We start from the raw sequence: 22474 nt of genomic DNA, 5'->3' as shown, positions 1-22474 counted from the left end.
ATTACTTCCTGTGGCTCCAGAAGGCACAGCCAGAACTGGAAGCAGTTCTTGTCTCAATAGAAAGGATATGGTCAATGTCTCCAGGTGGTCATTAGAGCTGCTTTTCAGTGAATGAAGGGGTGGCCTCAGAGAGCAAGGGTCCTGTAAACCGAGGCTGTATGTTCTGGTAGGGAAGATGTTGAGGCAATTCTTATTTTGTGGGGAGGCTGGACTAGATGTATTCCAGGCACGGATGTGCACTGGAAAGTGCCTGAGCATTAGAGCCAGAGGGTCCTGGGTGCGGCTTTGCCACTTACTATCTGTGTGACCTTGGGCAAGTCACTTAACCTCTCTGAGTCTTACCTTTCTCATCTACCAAAATGAGGGTAACAACACCTGCCTCACAGGGTGGTTGTGAGATTTGTAAAGTCTGTGGCACATAGTAGGTGCTCAATAAGGAACATACCCTTGATTCTCGGGCATGTCTTTTACCTTTGGAGAGAGGCTGGCACAGTACTTCTGGCAGCCAAAAGTTTCCTTAGAAGTTTTGGTGGCCTGAAATAAGGGCAGAATGAGAGTTTTTACGACAAAGATGAGGCCAAAGCACAACACAGCCCAGGCCAGGCTCCCTGCCCCAGCGGCACCCTCAGTCTCCCCAGCTGGACCTGTGCAATCTGGAAGGACGGTATCTCTCAAACCCTGATGCTGGGTCCAGAACAAGCCCAGGGCTGTGGGCTTTCTTCCTACCACTCTGATCCGGTAGTCAGACCAGAATACTCTGTAGTCAGGGAGGACCTGTGCATGTGTTCCCTCTTCAGGGAGGAAGAGTGTTGACTTAGGGACTTGGCCTGGGTCAAAGTCATGACCTTCTCCCAGGGATCCTGTGGCCCTTCCAGCTGAACCGCGGGGACTGTTGTTAAGGGCATTGTGCTGCCCTTAATCCAAAGTCCGTGGCTCTGGACAAAGTTTGCTCAGGGCTCATGGTGAAGTGAGTAAAATGTTCATGACTCCCTGTCTCCTTCTGCTAATAGGTTCTGTGAGTCACATCCACCTGGGCCTCCCCAACCCATGGGAATCAGCCTGGCACACTGTGGGGGACACTTGGGGCCCCGAGGTACTGGGGCACACAGGGAGCCGTGGCCCGGCACAACCATCAACAATATGGAATTGAATGTGGAACAGTGCCGGCTCTCAGGACCTTAAGTCTTTCTTTAGTTCTGTCATCTGTAAAATGGGAGCGTTAATTCTCACCTAAATCACAGAGTTGTCCAACGAACCGACGAGAGAATGAAGTGAGAGGGCTTTGTAAATGGAAAACGCCCTTAGCGTGGATTTTCCGGGAGTTCACGGCCAGAGATCATGGAGTCAATTCCATCACAGCCCCCGTCCTAAGGGTGGCACTACCCACAAGGCCCTCCCCTGCAGCTGGGTGAGTGAGGGGCGGGGTTGTGCGTCTCCTGGTGTATGTCCAGATGTAGATGTGGGAAATTTCCAGCATGAGTGAGAGTGACTCAACCTCAGAGATTAGCAATTAGCAGCTTTCATCTGAAATCAGAGTCAGAGAAGGCTGGGCCCCTGCTTTGTGTGGGTGTGTGGGGAGGGAGTGTGGAAAGTGAGGCTATCGGATGCCAATCCTGGCTACACCACTATCTTGCCTCTTGACCTTGAGCATCTCACTTCCTCTCTCTGAACCAAAATCCCTTCCTCTGAGAAAGAGGAGCTGGACCAGAAATCTAGAGGAGTGTGTGTGTGATGCTTTGCAAACTTTGACCAAGGCGATGGCAGTGCCTGAGGCTGTTGTTCCAGCATCACTGGGCAAGAGGAGGGGACCGTGTCCACTACAGACTGGGCTGTTCAAAGGGCCCTAGGGAAATGAAGTCTCGGCCTTCTAGGCTGAACCCAGCTTCAGGAGTGACAGGGGGGCTTAAGCTTCATGCTACTCAGTGCGGACGGCGAGGTGTGCCCTGAGGTGGGGCTGTTGCTTCTTTCCTCTGACAGTGTGTCTTCTGAAGTTCTTCCTTGGCCCTAGGCATCCCTTCCCTGACCTTGGCTTCCTGAGATACGTTGTAGTGAAGCTAAAAGAAAGAGCGAGCTGAATGGTCCTATCTATGGGAGTGCGAGGACTGAAGATGGAACAGAATTTCTTGGCTGCATCAGGTTCTGTCATCTTTGAAGGGAGACATTTTTAGGTTATAGGCTCCCCACTCACCAAAATTCTGAATAAGAAATGACACGTCCTAAACAGCTCTGCGACTTCCACCAAACTTTTGCTGAAGACGTGGACCACCTGGGGACAGGACGCAGCAAGGTGGCTGAGAGCTTACGCCTCGGAGCCAGCGGGCCCGGGCTCAAATCCCAACTCTGCCACCAGCCCACCGCCTGATCTTGGCAAGTGAGCTACTCCGAGCCTTGGTTTGAGCTGACGTGTAATAGGGAATAAAATATGTATTTCATAATGTCACGGCCTTCAGTTATAGAAGGACTTATAAGCTAAGCTCCTTTTGGAGTTTTTTGAGGGGGTAGGATCAAACTTCTCTCTTCATCAGACAGGCTTCACTAGATCAGCATTTCCCGAAGCGTGCTCTGTGGGACCCGGGGTGTGAGGAGACGTCGTGCAAACAGAAGGGCTGGTGCTGGGAGTGATTTGGGGCAATGCTGTGAGTTTAAGCACAGGTAAACAGCTGGGTCTGCCGTTGGGCTTTTCAGAACCTTCACTGGGCTAAGATGTCTCGGGAAGCTCCACACTTGAGTGATGTGTGCAGTGTTGCCCCAGATTCATCTGACCAAGGAACTCTTTTCGCCACAAGGTATACCATGGGACACATTTTGGGAAGAGTTCCATTGCAGACCTTTTTCTCTCTCAGCTCCCAGGAAGCTTCTGTTTCCATTTGAGGCTGGCACAGAGGAACCACTTCAGTCAGAGTCTTGGTATATTTATACCCCACCCCGCTCTGGGGTGCTGGTTTTCTATTTTTGTTTTGCTGTACATATATTTTTTTAGTGCAGGGTGCCTCAGAGGCTGTGTGGAAGTGAGGAGGGTGGGGATGGCATCACCTGGAGATAAAGAGCCCACGGTAGGACTGAGGGCAATTCTGAGCCATTAGGAGCTGTGGGCAGGGGCTGGGGTTCGGGTCACTGCAGCCACGATTCTGATCACCCTTCGGAAGACTGGGATGACTGCAGCCCCTTGGGGAATTCCTTCGAATTCTGATTATTTCACCCTAGGCAATGAAGAAAGGAGGGCAAGCGTCAGCAAGTTTATGTCCTGTAGGAACTGCTTAGGAAAGTCAAAGCGATATTGGACTGGCCACTGCTGACCTCAAAAATGGCATCGTTTAACTTAGCTCTTCTAAGAAAGACAGAGGCAGATAGGCCGTGGGCAGGAAGCCCTGGCTTTTGATGAGGTGGTCTTGGGTGCGGTGAGCCAAGGGGAGCTCAGGGCCGGTTGTGCCGTGGCCACCCCAAGGGCCGAAGGCCAATCAGTGTGTCCCAGGGGCCTGCCTGCAGCTGCAAGGAGCAGCCAGGAGCGCCGTCACACAAGGCTTGGCCGTGTCCTGCCTTCTGCAGGTGCCACCACTTCTTTCTTTGATCCCTGGATCCCCAGTAAATAGGTCTCTCTCTGTATTTTTCAACTGACCTATGTGGGTGGGTGGGAGGACTGGGATAAAGCAGCCTTACCCACACTGCCTTTATTTCTCTAGTGTATTTCGATCTGCAGGGAGCAAACCATTAGTGGGGAGAGAAATCAATTTAGTGGGTTGTGACCAGCATTTTATAACATGAACTAGAATAGAAAGTATTAGAATGCATTGGCTGTAGTAGGGGTTAAGTATTGTTTCATGAAAGAAAGACAGACGGTGAGATAGGCATGGGTTGTGGTGTCAAAGGCCACTGTGGATTGTGCTCAGTGACATCTGGAAGCCACTGGCTAGCTGATTCCAGGCGCTGGCTCCTCTTCAGGATGCATCTGCTTCCGGGTCTATCCTGGGCTCTGGGGCCCAGTTCCAGGCTGTGTTGTCCCTCCACACCCAGAGGAAAATGTACCTGGAAGAGAGGTGCCCGCAATGTATCTCACCCCTGAGCTGCGTCTGCTGGGTGTGTCCTCAGACCCCAGAGGGGGAGTGGCCACTCCCTGGCAGTGCCAAGGGTACACGATGACAGAGGCAGCTGAGCCTGACCCTGGTCTCCATGGACAGCATTTATTAGGCGCCATTCTCAGTGTGAAGACAGATAGGCAGGAGGGGCTGAAGGGAGGCCGTGGCAGCTGCGGCCTGTGGGGTCCAGGGGCTGCCCGGGGTGAGGGTGTGGGCGCAGGGGCATGTCACCCACACGTATTGCATATTCTGTGGCAGTGTGCCCAGGCATAAGGCATTGGGGAAGCAGAAAGGCTGCCTTCAGTGGGAGGGGGTGAGGGAGAAGCAACACCGGTCTTCCAGTTCCCTAGGAAAGACCTGGCCGGAGACCGAGCAGTCTGCCGTGCTCTGCGAGGGCCATTCGGCCTCCCTCCCCACCATCTCCCTACAACTTTGGTCATGGCTCCCTTGGGACTGACGGGACAGGACCCCCCGAGGGCAGAGTCGCACACCGGACAGAGGCACCCCAACATAAACACAGAGGGCAGCCCCGGGTCCTGGGCCCTGCTCTCTGTGGCACCTGGGCAGCCAGGACGCTCCACACTGAGATGGCATTCACACACAGGCCAGGCCAGACTTCCCTCCCAGTGGTGCCCAGAGGCTGGAGCGCAGGGTCAGGGTGGGGCTGAGGCTGATCACCCTGGGGGCCTCCACTACAGCTTCCCTGAATGCCAGGGCTGGCCTCGCTCAGCAGTGTTAAGGAGCTGACACGGGAACAGTAAGAGGGGGCAGCTGGAGGGGGAGAGGCCCCTCACCCATCCCTTGATGCTGTCTGAGTCATGGTCCCAGCTCTAGCTCTGGGCCCTGACAGTGGAGCCCAGGGTCTCACCTCCAACTGCTGCTCTGTACCTGGGCTTCTGGGTTGCAGGTGGGGTAGGCAGGGGGTACACCTGGGAGGAGCGTTCCTTGCTGCAGCTATGGCTTATCTCTAGCTACTTGGGACACAGGCACCAACACTGGTTGTGGGGTCAGGGTTCACGTCCCAGGAGGATATGCCTGCCACGTCTCCAGGCTGCTCTGCCCAATTCCCCAACTCCTAGAGCTCCAGTTCCTGGCCTTTCTGCTGTCAGCCCCAGCTCTGCTTATCTGGCCCTAAGGACTCCCCTGTCTGTAAGTAGGAAGTTCATTGACTGACTGGTCCTACCCTGCTTCAGCAGCCCACTGAGAGCCCTGCCTCGTGGCCAAGCAGAGGAGCGGCTGAGCCCAGCACTGGCTCAGTCCTGGGCTCTGGTTCTGGTCTAAGGCCCAGTTGCCCACACAACGCCAGGGTGTGCAGGCTGGGAACTTTGCTTTCAAAGAGCGGGAAGAGGAGTCGAAAGAAAGAGCACTTAGGCTCAGAGCAAACAGCCTGGGCTCTTGCTCCACTCTGCCTTTTGCTATCTGTGTCACCTTGGGCAAGTCATGTCACCTGTCTGGGTCTCAGTGTCATCTGTAAAATGGGGATGACAACTCCTGCCCTGGTGACCTAACTGGGGTGTGGTGAGAATCAAACGAATGGGTAGTCAGGACAGGGTTTTCAAACTCATTTCACGGATCTAAGAGTAGGTTATTAGCAGCAGCGGCCAGTGATGGCAAGAAGGAAGTCTTCTGTTTGATTTCAAGGGCAGCGTCTGGAAGGCTGGACTCCCTCTGGCCCCACATGAGGATGTGACTGGAGGCCAGTTAGCTCTCACCTACCAAGGGGACCACCCTGCAGACTGTTGGAGCCCTGCCTCCCCCTTCCCTTCTCCACCCCTTCTGCAGCCTGCCTGTCCTTGCTTCCATCTGCCTGCCCTCTGGGGACTAGCTTTAGGGACTGCTGGGTTTCCATTTCTTCCATAACTGCAAAGCCATGCAAAACAACACAAAAGGTAGTGGGAGACTGGGAGACACAGCTGGGGATGAGGAAGGGGAGTGGGACTGAGTGGGGTGACCTCGACAAAGACACCCTGACTTTTGGAGCCAAGGGAACGTGGGAGACCTGGCAGGACAGAGGTATAAATAGAGATGCAAACTTACACGGAACACGAAGTTCCCTCCGTAAGGGACAGGGGGAGGGGTGATGGTCTGGTTACCAGCAGGGCCTCTGCGAACTGGGGAGCTCCTTATTTTTCCAAAGGGATGGGAGGCTCCCAGCTTCTGCCTTCCCTCCCCGACCCCCCCCCAAAGTTTCACATTTCTCGGAATTTGCAGGGCGCAGATGCGGGCTCCAGGGGTCCTCAGAGCCCCGGCTCCTGCCGGCTGGTGCAAGCAGGCACAGTCGGAGATGGGGGGCGGGGGGGAGGGTGGTAAGGGGTGTAGGGGCGCCAAAGGCGGCTGGGGCGGTCTCTTCGCCGACCCCGCTGCTCCTCCGGGCAGGAGCCCCCCGCCCCGCCCGCGCTCCCAGGTGCTCCAGGCCCCGCAAGGCGTTCACACGGAGCTCCTGCGTTTCATGAGGCTGCGGAAGGTGGACAGGCTGTGCAGGCCCGTGGACACGGAGCTGATGGCGGAGCGCTGCGCCCCGCTGCAGAGGCAGCGGTGCGAGGGCGTGTCGCTGTAGCGGCCGCCCCCTCCCGGGGACGAGTGGCTCTGCTCGACGCACGTGTCGGACGTGGAGAGGTCCCGCGGGATGATCATGGGGATGGAGTACTGCAGCTTCTCGCGGCTCTTGTACCAGAGGCACGAGCACATGGACTGGAAGTGCAGCACCTCGGCGTAGACGTTGCGGAAGCCGCCGCCGCCGCCGCCTGCCGCAGCCGTGGACGAGGCGGTGTCCGTGGTGTGCGCACTGCCGCCCGCGCCGCCGGCGCCGCCGCCCGCCTGCCCGTTGCGCGTGAGCAGCGCGCGGTGCTCGGCGTCACGCTTCTCGTCCTCGGCGTTCATGGTCATGAAGCGCAGCACCACGAGGTTGAGGAAGGCGCCGATGACCGTGAGGCCCGTGAGGATGTAGACGAAGCTGAAGGCCACGTACTGCGGCTGCGTCTGCAGCGCCTGGTCCTTCTGCAGCGCCACGTAGTCGCCGAAGCCGATAGTGGTGAGCGTGATGAAGCAGTAGTAGTAGGCCTGGAAGAAGGTCCAGTGCTCGTAGTAGGAGAAGGCCGCGGCGCCGATGCACAGCGTGCTTATGCACGAGAAGAAGCCGATGAGCACCATGTTGGCCATGGACACGTCCGCGCGCCGCATGCCCAGCCCCCTCTTGGCGCGGTGCAGCAGGTACTTGACGAAGGTGTTGATGCGCTCGCCCAGGCTCTGGAACATGACCAGCGTGAGCGGGATGCCCAGCAGCGCGTAGAACATGCAGAACACCTTGCCGCCGTCGGTGCTGGGTGCTGCGTGGCCGTAGCCTGGGGGAAGAAGGGGAAGAGGAGATCAAACACGTGCTACGGGGCTGCCCTTCCAGAAACCTGCCTCCCTTCCCCCTTCTCTCCCCTCTCCTTCCCCAACCTCGCAGAGTCTGGCCTCTTTTTCCTTTGGCCGAAGAGAAGACGACTCACAGTTATGGGTGCATCCTTGTCCCTAGGCACTGTGCTAGTTCCTTGCTGATGATTTCTCATTTACTATCATGACCACTCCAGGGGGTAGGTAGGAAGGAAAGAGGAAGCAGGGAGGGTTAAGTGACTTTTCCGGGGTCACACTGTTTGGAGGCAGAGCAACGTGCGTTTGAATCAGAGTCTGTTTGGCTTCAAAGACCCGACCATCTTCTCCACCCAGAACAGGAGCTGACTTGTGCCGCTATTGGGCACTTAGTCTAGAGGCAGCGTGGATAGCGTGAAACAGTACTGGCAAGTCAGTTGGGATACCTGCATTCTAGTTTAGTGTCTGTGGGCTTTGGACTTGTTCCTTGTCCTCTCTGGGCCTCGGTTTCCTTGACTATAAGGGGTGGAGGTTGGACTGAATGAGTCCTGTATCCTGTGATTCAGTGTGAAGGGAGGGACCCTGGGGGTCCTTGATGATTTCCTTGCTTTCAGCCAAAGCTTATGGGGGTAGTTCGCCCCTGGGGCCCACCAGTCTCCCAGAGGCAGCTGGCCCACCCGTGTCAGAGGAGGAGAAAGGAGACAGTGCCCTCCCCCCATGAATCAGTGCTCCAGAGTCCTCATCAAACCCTCTGTGGGGCCCTGGGATCATCCTCTATGCCTGGCCCCAATGTAGGGTCTCTCCTCACGGGGATGCGGCATTGCCTTTGTCAAAGCAAGGGCCCTGGTTGTCCTTCCAGGTGTTACTATCACCAGTCAGACAGTCTCAACCCTATCACGCCCTACCACGCCCCTCAGCCTTCACCCAGCCAGGAGCATGTTTCCTCATTTGTAAAATTATGTCTGCTGGTCCTGGCCCTGCTTCCTTCGCTGAGCTATTAAGATATTTATTACTTTTATTAACAGGATTATTATAATAACGTAATGCTTTCCATTTTCCCCACGTTTTTAAGCCCTATCAAAACTTAACCGAGTGCTTCCCCGGTGGCACAGTGGTTAAGAATCTGCCTGCCAATGCAGGGGCCACGGGTTTGAGCCCTGTTCCAGGAAGATACCACATGCCGCGGAGCAGCTAAGACTGTGCGCCGCCACTGCTGAGCCTGCGCTCTAGAGCCCACGAGCCACACTACTGAGCCCGCGTGCCACAACTACTGAAGCCCGCGCGCCTAGAGCCCGTGCTCCACAACAAGAGAAGCCACTGCAATGAGAAGCCCGAGCACTGCAACGAAGAGTAGCCCCTGCTCGCCGCAACTAGAGAAAGCCTGCGCCCAGCAACAGAGACCCAAGGCAGCCAAAAATAAAATAAATTTTAAAAAATTAAAAAAAACAAAAAACTTAAGAATGCTGCTGCTTCTCTGCAGCCATCCTGGGTTGCTCACAGCTGGAAGTGATCCCTGCTTTGAGTGGCGCTGAGAATGTTCAGCTTTGAAGTCCAGGGCCAGTACTACCATCATCCCCTACTCTGTCACTCAGGTCCCCCAACTGTAAATACATATGTACGCTAAATACTAGCTTGGGGTGCGTGGGGGTGGGCACTGCTGGACTTTGTCATGTTCCTCCCTACCCCCCACCTCACTGCCAGCCATGACCATGGGCTATGCCCAAAATATGTTTGTTGAATTGATGGCAAGGCAGGATACCGTCTGCTTTGGTATGGGACCTGAATTCAAATCCTGACTCTGCCATGGACTGTGTGTTTTCTAAAAAAGAAAACCTCTCTGAGCCTTAGTTTCCATATCTGTAAAATGGGGCTCATAAGTAGCACCTGCATCACAGGACTTTTGGGGAGAAATAAGTGAGATAATGTGCATAACACTTAGCAAGGAGTCTGGTACATATCAAGCGCTCAGTAACAGCTCACAATGAAGTGCCAGGTTTCCCTCACATTTCCAAGAGATCACCTAGGCTGGCAGACAGCTCATCTCCAGTAAACTTGGCATCTCTGTCAGCCTAAAGCCATGTGGATCTTAAAGCTCAGGGAGGTCGGGGGACTGCTGCCGGGGTGTGTGAGGCTGTGGGCCGCCCTTAGAATGGGCTCCCCTGCTCCCTGACCGTGGCATCTAGCTGGTGACTGTGTCACCCTTTGCCAGGGGCCTGGGTAGCTGAGCTCTTGAGCTGCCATGCCTGGCCCGTCTGCACCCCAGCAGGGTCAGAACAGATTGTGCCCGCCAGCTCGGCCACAGCAGCCAGACCACAGCTCACCTTGACAGCTGGGCAGGCTCCGAGTCAGAGCAGCTCGTCATCCTGCCCTTCCCTGTCCCCCAGGCCGGCACAGCGTAGTATGCGGGGGAGGGCACAGCACTGTGGCCACGGCTGAACAGGGAGAGGGAGGCGTGGACCAGCCCCGGCTTGACCACAGGCTGGCTGTGCGACATTGGGCAAATCCGTTCCCCTCTTTGGACCTCTCTTGTCTGCTCTGCACTCTGGGGGGTTGAGCTACAGCTGTTAATCCCCACCTTGGCCACCACTGCCAGAGCTGCTGTCAGAAGTAAAGGAGAGGGAATCCCCTGGCGGTCCAGTGGCTAGGACTCCACACTTCCACTGCCAGGGCCCCAGGTTTGATACCTGGTCAGGGAACTAAGATCCTGCAAGCCGCATGGCGCAGCCAAAAAAAAAAAGGAGTAAAGGAGAGACTGGACGTAAAAGTACTTTGGAACCTGTGGAGTTCACGACAGGAGCGGTGAGGGGACTCACAGGGGAAAGTCAGCCTGAAAGTGCAGTCCTGAGTGGCAGGCAGTCCCTGATGGGGTCAGGCAACTACATCCCAGCGTCAGGGAAAAGGACCCCCTCTCACCACCATTGCACCTCACCTGTGTCTGTTCATAAGCCGTAACTGCCCCCCGGTCCACCATCCTTTAGGAAAACCCAGTGCCTGCCGGCCTGGCAGCCTCACTACCCGCTGTGGGCTGCCCACAGAGCCCCCCAGCCCCAAGTCTCATGCTCTGCCACGGCCACTGTCCTGTGCAGTGTTGCCCCACCTTTGGGGTCCGGTGCCCTCCAGGGCCCACCCTCACTTCCTACCACACGCTGAGGCTGCAGATCTTATCCTTCAGATACAGTTTTAACTTTAATTCTCAAAAACTTGCTGCAAGGTCGTTATTATGACTATCTCCACTTTATAGTTGGAATAATGAAAGCTGGAGGAGCCTCGTGAGTTGGCCAAGGCCACTAGACTTTCTGACTCATCGCTCATTCTGATGCCTCAGAGCCAATTTATCACCCAGGAAGGCAATCAGGATGGGAAACTGAGACCCGAGAGGAGAGCAGTCCATTTGGAGCCTCGTCCTCAGCCACTGCCCCGAGCTGGATGGGGCAGAAATGGCAACAGGGGTGCAATGCCAAGGCATTCAGATGCTTCTCCAAGCATCGGGCCTAGGGTCAGCATGCCCCCGCCCCTTCGCCTGTTCTATTGTCACTGGGTGAAAGGGCGAGGGAGCTGGGAGGACCTGCTGACGTGGGCACCCAGCTTGGAGGGGTGCCAGCTGGGGTGGAGCCACTCCCAGGGGGCCCTGGAACTTCTGGGAAGTAACTGGGAGTTTGGCAAGGCCTGTCTGCCTGCCAGCAGGCCTGCCGCCTGCCCAGTGCTCAGGCTTGGTTTTTACCAGGGAGAGGGGGCAAAGGGAGTCCCCGTTTTCTCTTTCCTGTCCAGCCCTGCGCATCTCAGGATGAGGCGCTCCATCTGTCCTTGTGTGTTGCTGACATACACAGAGGCTACGCTCCGGAGCTGATTCTCTGAGGATCCTCCCTGCTAATACGTGATGGACTGACCAGCCAGAACTCACGCCCTGACCCTGAGACTCTCGACCCTGCCTCTCAGAGAGCTGACTGGGGCTGTTCCTGTCCCCTCTTCTCCCAGCTACCCTTCCTGAATCCACCATATGCTCAGAGCCAGAAAGGTCCTTACTGACCATATGGCCCAGTCCTTATATTGTACAGATGAGGCGATAGAGGCCCAGAGAGGGAGAGTGACCTGCTCAAGATCACACAGCTAGTGAATGGAAGAGCCAGGACTATAACCTGGGATATTTCATTCCAAACTCAATGCTCTGTCCTCTGCCCTATGGCTCAGTATAACCAAGGTTGACCTGTTCATTCAACCGGAGCCCAGCAGCCCCTGCTTGGGAGCAACCCAGCTAGGAGATGGCCTAGAAACCTGGCTGGAGCATAGAATTTACCTGAGGAAGCCAAGTAGCTAGATTTAAAAATTATATGACTGGACATAAATATTAATTATGAATATTTTGAGCCAGCAGGAAAAATTAGGTGGGATGGGAGCCCCGGGGCCTTAGTTCTATTTTCCTCCCAATATCACCAAGGGCCTCAGAAACTGGCCAAAGCTCTGTCTTCCAGGGAGATGCAGAGGGTTGGGGGCCATCCCTCCCTCTTACTGAACTTTTTCTCTCTGTGGACTATTTCCTTCTAGTCGAAGCACAAATAATCAGTCTGAGCCCTTGGTCGGGGCCTTGGCTGGATTAGACTCAGCTGTCTGTTCCCATTGACCTCACATACCCGCCAGCTTGAGTGCCTGACCTCTTACCCCTGGCCTAGCTGGCCGCAAAGTTAGAAAGCTGACCACAGCCTTGGGTGGAAGAAAGAGCTTGGGACTAGGAAGCGGGAGATCTGGGGGTCTGACCTGGCCCTAACCATAACCAGCTTGTGCCTTGGGCAAGTCCCTTTTCCTCTCTGGGGCTCAATTTTCCTCATCTGTGACATGGAAAGACAGGACAAGAGAAAGGGTTCCCACCTTTTCCCCCTGCTATGGATGCCTTTTTTGTTTTTTTTGTTCACCCACACCCATTCATACAGGCTAAATTTTTAAATATTTTACATATGAAGCATAATATGCTGATCAGTACAATGTAGCTACTACCTAGAATAGGCACTGCATAGATAATTGTGAAAAAATGAATTATTTTCCCGTCAAAATTAATTAGGAACTCATTTCCTGGTCCGAACTTCTGATTAGCATGGGATAACTGATTCTGAGACTGAACTGTTATTATTATGCTTTTGAAATACTGAAAATGGATATTTCTACTTTCCACGGGGATCTCTGCAGTTTAGTGGTATAGGTGAGAGCAGACTCTGGAGTCAGACAGCTTTCAGCTTTGGCCGGGTTACTTCATCTTCTAAGCGCCTCAGTTTCCTCATCTGTAAAATGGGAATAATGATGCACTTACCTCGTAGAGTGGCTCTGGGGATTTGATGAGTTAGTTGACTTAAAATGCTTAGGACGTTGGGATCAATAAATATGAATCATTAGTATGAATATTTTGGGGAACATCAAAATTAGATGGTCTTTAAAGTTCCTTTCCGCACTGACATTCTGAGATCAGTGTTTCCCAAAGGTAATTTCCTGGAATACCAATTTCATGGACTATTAATAACTGTTGGATGAGAAAAGTGTTGCTTGGTTAAATGAAATTGCAGGAATGCTGAATTCAACTGCATTTGTTGTCATTTGATTTAAGTGGAGGCTTTATCAGAGCCACAGACGTGTTCAAGAGCAAGGTCAGTTGAAGTTGGGAGAATGTGCTTAAATTTTCCTGCTAGTATGACCTTGGAACACTTCTCTCACAGTGCATATTGCTGGACAAGTGTTCCTTGGAGCACAGTTTGGGAAACGCTCCTCTGTAGCAACAAGAACTCTAAGGTCCTTCTTCCGGGTCTCTGACTTTGAGATTCTCTGGTGTCCCGTCTCTGGTTGGCCCAGTCCTTCTGTAGATTAGAAACACACAGCCCTTGGCAATACCTAGCTGCAACCTGTTTCTTGGTTTCCCCCGCAGACCTAGTTATCTAATGTAAATATGGCCCTGGCTGGGCTAATGTTTGCCCTGAGAGAAGATGGATGAGGTGACCCGTGGCCAGAGGTACCCAAAGGCTGTGCACTCTGGGCCAAGCTGGGCTGATGCAAAGCTTCACCTGGGGAGGGGGTGTGACCTCAGCATGCTGTCTGGGTCTGGTGGGGCAGCCGGAGAGGACTGGGGGCTTGAGGGAGATAGGGCAGCTCCAGGGGACTGGCTGTGAGACATAGGCACCCCCAAAGGAGGCTGAGCTCTCCTGCTGGGCCTGCAGAGGGCACCTCAGAAAGGTCCACGGAGGACCCTGAGGCACAGACAGGGAGCCGCCCCCTTGATCTGGAGGTGGCAGCAGTGAGAAGCCAGGAAGTAGGACCGGAGGCTCCGCAGGGACCTAATTGGTGTGTTAAAGGAGATGAGGCGGAAGGAAGCTGGCCCAGGCCCTGGGAGGGAGGGAAGAAAGAGGCTGCCCAGCTTGGTGGAGATGGGGAGGGGAGCGCAGGCCCTCTCCTTCCATCCTGCAGGATCCAGCTCAGACCTTGCCTTTTCCAAGAACCTTGGAGCGCCTCCCCAAAGCTGGAGGGACCTCTCCCTCTGCCTTGCTCGCAGGCCTGGACTTGTGCAGAGGAGCTCTGCAGGGCTCTGAGCCCCCGGAGGGCCTGCAAGTCCCCTGTGTCCGGCACAAGGCCGGGTGGGTGTAGCTGCTCAGATAACGCTGTTCAGCCCAGACAGCCCAGAAGTATGAGATGTGGATGAGAGAAACCTCCCCTAGACACCCAGCAGTCGGCGGCAGCAGGGGTGGGGTGGGGGGGTGGGGAATAAGAAGAGGGCCCTTTGTGACTCATAGCTCCTGCCCTCCCTGTGGCCCCCAGGACTCTGCAAAATGAAATCAGCCTTAGGGCCCAGGAGGAATCCCTTGCTGTCCCTGGCCCTGGCCAAGGCCTGAGCTAGGCCTGGGAAACCACTGGGGCCTCAAGGACCTGGGTTGGCAGGAGGGACCAGTGTGCAGAACTGGGTCTGGAGTTTGTCCCCCTCCAGGCCAGAGCGCCTGGGAAGGACAGCTCAGAGGCACAGCACTGCCCCCCCGGCCCTGCCCCTCTCCAGATCCTCTCTTCCCATCCTCCTGGCTCCTCTTCCAGCTCTTGTCCCCACTCCCCACCATGGTCGTCCCCCTCCCCCTGCCTTCCTCCCCAGCTTCCCACGTGGCGGCCCACTGCCCTCTCCTCTGTCTCTCTTTTAGCTCTCTTCCATCCGCAGGTGCCCCATGACTCTGGTTCAGGGTTCTCTGATGTAGGACAGCCCCCCTCCTCTGCCCTCCCCAGGCCCACATGGGATTAAGGGGAGCTGAGGGGGGTGGTGCTGGTGTCATGGAAAATCCCCGCGGCAGCCAAGGTCAGTGTTTGCAGACACAGCCTGGCCTGGAGCCAGGCCTGCCTCCCTGGCCAGCTCCCTCTGGCCTATCCCAGAGGCTGGCTTTGCACAGGGGCCCTCGCAGGCACCCCAGGGCTGCTCTGGGTGCCTGGGGCCAGGGGCCGCGGGAGCCATCTATCCTGGAGTATGGGAGACTATGTAGTTCAACTCGTTCATTTTATAGATGGGTAAACTGAAGCCCAGAGAGGGGCAGGGACAGAGCCAGGACTGAAAACCAGGGCGTTCTGATCTAGCTCAGTCCTCGCTGCAGAGCGGAGCCCTCTGAAGTCTGTTCTGGTAGGACTAGGAATAGTGAAGGCTGTCGTAAACTTCCAGTAAATTAAGGGCTAGCTTGAGGTTGGGCTAGACTTGAGGTGGGTGATGGGGCCAGGGGAAGTAGACCCAGATGATCAAACCACAGTCCTTGACCACAAAACACTTTCCATGTGAAAGGGAATCAGATGAAACATCTCAGTGGAAGCACTTTGAAAACTTCAATGCCCTGCCCAAAGAAGAGGTTGCTATTACACAAATTATTAAGATGCTAGGCAAAGGTAGGACATGTTTTAGGAAGAATTTAAGACAGCACCTGAGGGAGGGCTAGTGGTGGAGAACTTCAGTTTGGATATGTGGAGGAGGTGGTATTTGCCCTGAGCTCTAAAGGATGGGTGGGAAATGCAGGGTTCTGACGGAGGGGAGCTGTTGAAACAAAGACACAATGCTAGGAAGACACGTGGCATGTTAGGGGCAGAGAAAATTAACCCGAGGCCAACGGGCATGCTCACAAATGAGGGGCGGAGGGGGACGGGCAGACTCTCTCAGGAAGGCAGCTACACGATATGCCTTAAGAGCCTTGAAAATGTGTCTGCCCGTGACCCTGCAGTGCCACTTCTAGGAATCTCTCCTGGGAAAATAACCAGAGATCGGAACAAAGATTTATGAACAAGGATGTTTATAGCAGCATTTTCATTGTGAAAAATTGCAAACAGTCCAAATGTTCGCCAATAGGGTTTGGTTAAACATATTAAGGTATATTTATGTGGGGGAATATTGTGTAGCCATTAAAGTGCTGTTCTTATGAGTCTCTTAATTGCATAGAAAACCACCATCGAAGGTTAAATACAAATGGTAGGATACAACCCTTTATGTATAATGGAATCCCACAGTAAATATACAGATATGAAAAATGCAGCTATACACACACACATACACACACATAGAAAGAGAAGCTGGAAGGAAATAAACTAAAAACCTCCTACGAGTTTATCTTTGAAAAATGGGCTCATGATTACTTTTAATTTTCTTTTATAGATTCTATATTTTCTACAAAAATCTATTACTAAGTATAAAGAAATGAATTATAAATATTATAAACCTATTTATGAATAGGTTTAAACCTATAGGAATAGGAATAAACCTAATATGAATATTATAAACCTAACGACAAAAGTTCCGGGTTATTTGGAGCAGAAGGTAGTGAAGGTTGGTATGGTGAGCAAGGGCTAAAATGGGAAGAGCTTGGAAGGGGAGGTGCAGGAATCCAAATCTTAACTTGAAGACAGTGAGGAACCACTGACAGCTTCTGAGCAGGGGAGGTACACGCCAAAGAGGTATGGAGATGGATTTTCCTGGCATCCCTATGTGTAGGGGTGGGGATGGCAGTGGGAGATGCCAGGCAGGAGGATGCATCGGGAGGCCTCTGCATGGTCTCATTGTCAAGTGCTCAGGCCTAAAGTAGGTTCAGGAGGGGAGAGGGGAGGGGAGGAAGGGAGGAAAGAGGAGGAAAGGAAAGGAGAGGGGAGAAGGGAAAGTGTAGATACAGTGTGTGAGGTGCTCTCGTGTTTGTGGATTTAAACTGTAAGGCCCACGAGGGCAGAGATTTTTGTCTCTTTTGTTACTACCAGATTCCTCACTCTTAGGAGTGCTCAGCACGTAACTGGCACGTAATAAATCTCCGCTGAATGAGTGAATCAAGGAAAGGAGTCATCAAGGATGAGCCTGAGGGTTGAATGGGATGGAGCCAGGGAGGATGGACAGAGCACGAGGCCCAGAACGGGCAGTGTCTCACACAACACAGGGCAGCTTCACTGGGTGAACCCGGGAGGGTACTGACCTGGGGGCTGTGAGGTCTGTTGTAGCCCAGCCACTGCAGCAGGTGGCCATGGCCCAGGCCTGTGGCCTGTCTGTATCCTATGACTAGCTGGATAGAACATGTGTGAGCTTAGAACTTGTAACAGATTGGATCTGGTGGGGTTTTAATTAAATGAATCCACCAGGGACAGTCTGGCATTGAGAAAGGAATTCTACAGCACAATTGAAAGTGGACTTGGCCACCTCAGCAGATGGCTGGGATGCCAGTCCCCCCACCCCCACCCTTGTGCTTCTTGAAAGGCTGTGTCTGTAGGTCTGGCATCTGGCTGGCCTGAGTCCTACACTTACACTCTCTGGCTCTTCCTGTTTCGCCCACGGAGGAGAAGCAGGCACATGTTGGCATCTCCTTGTCAGACTCCCCCCAAAAGGGACTGAACTGCTCCCAACAGGAAGCCTTGTTGGGTCATGGGGGCAACAGTGGCCAGCCTGGGTGTTCCCTGTTGGCTGCACCGTGTGTCCTGGAGCTGAGCCTGCCCAGAGCCTGGCTGCCTGAAATCGCATCCTGCAGGCAGTGTTACATGCGGCGAGGTGGACCCCAGAGGGTAGGGTACGTACGCACGGAGTTAAAGAACACCCAACCAGGAGTCGGGGGCCTGGCTCCCATCCTCCTTCTGCCACTACCTTGCTGTAGGACAGGACTTGTTGAACTTTTTCCTGTAAATGGCCAGATAGCAAATATTTTAGGCTTGACAGACCTTATGGTCTCCTGCAACCACTGGGCTCTGCCATTGTCTCAAGAAAGCGGCCATAGACAATATGTAAATGAATGGGCGTGGCTATGTTCCAAAAAAACTTTATTTACAAAAGCAGGCGGTGGGCCAGTTCCGCTCGCTCACAGGCTCTAGTTTGCTGAGCCTGCTGTAGGGTCTTTGTTAAGGCATGTCAGCTCCTGAGCCTCTGTTTTCTTACCTATCAAATGGGAAGTTAGATTAGAAGGTTCTTTCTTCTCGGACACGTTACATTTTAGGATTTAATAAATTGCTAGCTCCCCCTGTTCCCCATACCACGCACAGGCCCTGAGGATAGGGGTGAGTTCTGAGCAGGGTCTGGAGCCCAAACCTGCGTGTGGAATTGGTATCCACAGCTCTTTGGAGGCATGGCTGCATTTTCCCATTTCTGAGCACTGTTCATGCTCTTTTTTTGTCCCTGATGGGCTTCTACTCCTCCATCAAATTCCATTTCACAAGTCACTGGCTCTGCGAAGCCTTCCTTGATCCCACCCACCTAAACAAATCAGTGTTCCTGGAGCCCTTCGTTCATCACTCACCGGTCCACAAACATTCATCCATTCAACCAGCAGACGTTTTTTGAGTCCTTAATATACGCAGTGCTCTAAGTTCTGGAATAATAACTATTCCTGTGTTGCACTTAAGCAGCCCTTTGTCATTTACAAAGCAGCTTCTATACATTCTATTGCTTGAGCTTGCACAGCAATCTCTAGAGGAGGTGTTTACTATTATTATTTTCTATTTTACGGGTGTGGAAACTGAGGCTCAGTGAGGTAAAGTGTTTTATCTCAGGCCATAAATGCTAGAATCAAACTTGAAATTCAAAGGCTCTTCTCTTTCCATTGTACTTGGTCGCCTCAGGACCCTCCAGGGCCGGATGGAAGTCAGAAGACGGGGGGTCTGCTTCCAGCTGTGCCGCTGTATGGTCACAGGTAAGATCCTGCCCTTCTCTGGGCTTGGGGTTCCTCTTCTGGGAGGTGGAGGAGATGTTCTTGAGGTCCTGTGACATTCTAGGATTCTGGGCTTACAGAGGGGTCACGTTCCCTCCCCTACAAACAATGAAGAAAGCAGTCATCTCGGTGGGACAGTTGGGTCCCCAAAGCAATGGTCCTGAGCCTCCAGGTGTGTGTTAGGCCCACAGATGCTGGGGCCCTTTGCAGAGCTGTCCTAGTCAGCACTGAGCAGAGGCTGTGCATAGGGTGAGAACCCTTGGGCTGTCATGGGAAGGGGGAGGGTTGGAGATGGGCTGGTCCCGCTGAAGTAGAGGGGCAGCCAGAGCTGACTCTTCAGAGACAAAATTGTCCTCCCACCTCACCCCCCACACAGCCTCCCAGCACGGGAGGCCACAGAGAGTCAAGCAGGAGATGGCCGCACGCCCCTGCCTGAAGTCTTGTTGGTCCCCAGGTTCTCCCTTCTGACTGCTGAGCGCTAAAGGGGCCCCTAGCCCCGCCCCCATCTAGCCCTAGGGACCAGTCTCTGGAGCCTTTGAACTTTTACTCCTTTTTGCTTCTTTAGCTGCTTCCTTCTTCCTTCTTTCTTCCTCTTTCTTTCTTCCTTCTTTCCTTTTCCTTCCCTCCTCTGCCTGTTCCTCTTCCACCTCCTCCTCCTTTTCGTCTAATTTTGTCCTCTCAGTCTCCTTCTGGACTCTGAGGACAGGGATGGCGTCTTGTATTTCTCAGGAGCTCAGTGCCCGTCACCCAGTAGAGCTAATGGTAATGGTGATAGTGGTAATGTAGTAGCAGCAGTAGTAATAGTAGTAGATCATAAAGCTCACATTTGTGGAGCATCTGTGCACCAGGGACTGTACTCAGTGCTTTACATTATTTCATTTAATCTTCACAAAAACTTTATGGGGTAGATATTATCCCCACGTTGCCTATGAGAAAACCGAGGCACAGAAAGTTTCCCTAACTCATTCAAGACCCCACAGCCAGTGAGTGGCTGAGTCAGGGTACAGATTCAGACCTGCTGCCTCGTTCAGCCTAACCCGTATTAGTTGATTAGATGCTGCATCTGGAAGGCAGGTGCCTTGGTTTTGAGCCGAGCTGAGTGGCTGGGTGACAAGGCCACACAGGTGTGTGGCAGAGCCAGGGCGAGTCCTGCTCTCTTTCTTCCACATCCCAGTGGCTTCCGGGGTCTCTGGGCTGGGGTCAGGGATCTGGGTCCATGGCCCATCTAAGTGGGACCTTCATGAATTGCTCTTCTTAAGGTCGTTCTGGAAAAGTAATGGCAGCTTGTCCCCTGTCAAGCACGTGCTTTCCCCAGCTGTGATGCTTCCTCTTTCCAGCCCTTCTCCCAAGAGGCCAGACCCAAGAGTGTGCTGGGTCTCCCCAGAAGACGCCCTCCACCGGCTCCAGCCAGGCAGGAGGTGGTGGGAGAGCTCAGAGCCAGCCCTGGAAACAGCTAACGGGGGGCATCTGGGGAGGCTGAGTGGGCAGGAGGGGCCCCAGGGAGGCTGCAGCACTTGGCTGGTCTCGAAAAATCAGCTGGAAAATCACCAAAGCAAAAATGGCTTTATTCCCTCTTAGCTGCCCTTGATTGATTAACTGAACAGATATTTCTTAAGCAGCTACTACTTTGTGCCAGGCACCAAGCTGAGCGCTGGGAGAGGATGCGAAGACGGGGCTGGCTCAGTCTTGCCCTCTGGGAACAGAGACAAGCCAGCGGGCAGGTGAGAGAAGACTGTCCCTGAAGTGAAGAGTTATCGCGGGATGTGGGGAGTCTATGTCAAAGGGGCCCTTCTGCGATGGTGGGACTGCAGGCACCCGGAAGCCAGGAGTCAGAAGGCGTGGCAATGTTGCCAGTGCTCCTGTGGCCGGGAGCAGGGCCTCTGAAGGTGCCCCTGGATATGGGGAAGCATTGCTCAGGGTGGTGTGAACCCCTGGCTGCTGCACAGAGCTGCCTGGCCCTGCTTGTCACTAGAAATTGGATCAAGGTCAGTGTCTGAGGCTGTACTCTCTCTCTCTTCCTCCTTCCTCCTTCTCCTCCTCTTTCATCTTCTTCTCCTCCTTCTCCTTCCTCTTCCTTTTCCATCGCCTCTTCTTTTCTTCCTCCTCCTCCTCCTCCTCCTTCATCTTCTACCATTTACTTTTTTTTTTTGTGGTACGCGGGCCTCTCACTGTTGTGGCCCCTCCCGCTGTGAAGCACAGGCTCCGGACGTGCAGGCTCTGCGGCCATGGCTCACGGGCCCAGCCGCTCCGCGGCATGTGGGATCTTCCCGGACCGGGGCACAAACTCGCGTCCCCTGCATCGGCAGACGGACTCTCAACAACTGTGCCACCAGGGAAGCCCCCCCGCCTTCCTTTTTAAAACACTCACAGCCTCTGGTGATGCGTTGCTGGCTGCTGTGTTCCCACCCCAACCCCATTGCTTTCTCCCAGCCTTCTTCCTGTTCTGGGCCACAAGCATCCCCTTCTCTCAGCTCTGCACACAGCATCCATCTCTGCCACTCACTTGGCCTCTTGGCAGACGCTGCCTGGCATATTTACCCACCTCCTTATGCACAGTGATGCCTCTGTGAGCAAACCTCCTTTTAGTCAAGTCTGCCTATGCAGAGTGAAGGTTGGGGGCGGCTGGCCCGGGGTGGGGCTGGGCCCTGGACAAGGCTTTTGAGAGACGGTCAGGGTCCAGGTCTGGTCCCCTGAGTGGGGACTCGCCTCCTGGCCTCCCCTCTGTGTAGCTGGGTCTGGGGTGGCAGGTGGGGACCGGGAAGGGATGGAGTGTAAGAGGAAGGAAGGGGAGAGAAAGAGGGGACAGTCACAGGCCAGAACAGAGCCTGTGCCTTCGCTGTTCCTAGTGCACCTACTAATAACTGGAACGGGATCAGGAACTCAGCCACCCTTGCAGCAATCTTCTCCAACTCTCACCCTGATTTTCAAGGTGGGCATTATTAACTCCATTTTGATGAGGAAACTAAGGCTCAGGTTAAATACTACTTGTCCAAGGTCATGCAGATAAAAATTGGAAAAGCTGGGATTCAGCCTAGATCTTTTGGCCTTCAAAGTCCAGGCACTTTCAGGTGTCCCTGGGACCCTTCACTTTGAGACTAGAACATGGAAAATGTGTCCCGCTGGTCATCATCCTAAGACCACCAGAAGCCCCTCAGGGTAGGATCTGCGTCTTAGAGGCTTAGGGCTCTGCATCCATCCTGATGGCATCCTGCCAAAGACCCTCTCTTCTGAGCCCCTCCCCTGCTTTCCGCCAGCCTAATGAACCCGGAAGTTGAAAGGCCAGTCCTTTCTGTCCCAGGGAACAGCTCCCTGGAGGTTCTCTTTAGAGATTCCTGGATGCGTCAGTCAGGTCCGGAGCCAGACAGAGCAGGAGGTGAGGAGAGGAGAGCTGGAGGGCAGGGGCCCAGGGCCCCCAGGGAGGCTGTCTGCGGTGGACATGTCTGGTGTGGCTACCCCTTTCCTGCCTCTTCGGAGCTGTCCTGCAACAACCCTAGTTAAGGATGGGCCCAGGTAGCACCTTTGTACCATGTGGCCCTGCACTACGGATTGGACTAGGGATCCATACCTGATCTAAGAGGACCCGAGCTATCAGCTGGGTGGACCAGTCAGGTTGTCTCTCCCAGGGTTTGTGAAGGGGGCTGAGTGGCTGGGTAGTTTTGGGGAGCTGAGCTGCAGGGTTACAAAGATTTGGGTCCTAACTGAGACCAGGGTGAACCAAAGCCACATGCAAGTCGGGGTTATTGGGGAAGAGAAGCCAGAGTGAACAGGAACAGCAGAGACAGGGATGGTGTGGCCTGAAAGAGATGGAGAGAGAGGCCTGGGCTTCTGACTGCGGGTCTTTGACACCAGCTAAGTGGTGCTGTTTCCTTTCAGAAGTCCCCTTTTACTCACACA

General features: G+C 54.1%; 1 protein-coding gene across 1 annotated transcript in view; it reads right to left on the bottom strand.

Annotated features, from left to right (window-relative positions):
• Positions 1-6205: 6205 nt before the first annotated feature.
• KCNK3 (potassium two pore domain channel subfamily K member 3) overlaps positions 6206-22474 on the bottom strand; it is a 36550-nt gene continuing 20281 nt past the window's right edge. The window contains exon 2 of the mRNA XM_032653021.1: positions 6206-7414. Within this exon, the coding sequence (XP_032508912.1) occupies positions 6501-7414 (914 nt within the window). The 3' untranslated portion in view covers positions 6206-6500. The remainder of the gene's footprint in view (positions 7415-22474) is intronic.

The sequence above is a fragment of the Phocoena sinus genome, chromosome 13, assembly GCF_008692025.1.
Source record: "Phocoena sinus isolate mPhoSin1 chromosome 13, mPhoSin1.pri, whole genome shotgun sequence".
Lineage (NCBI taxonomy): Eukaryota > Metazoa > Chordata > Mammalia > Artiodactyla > Phocoenidae > Phocoena > Phocoena sinus.
The sequence above is the reverse complement of the archived record's forward strand: the minus strand, read 5'-3'. Positions and strand labels throughout refer to the sequence as shown.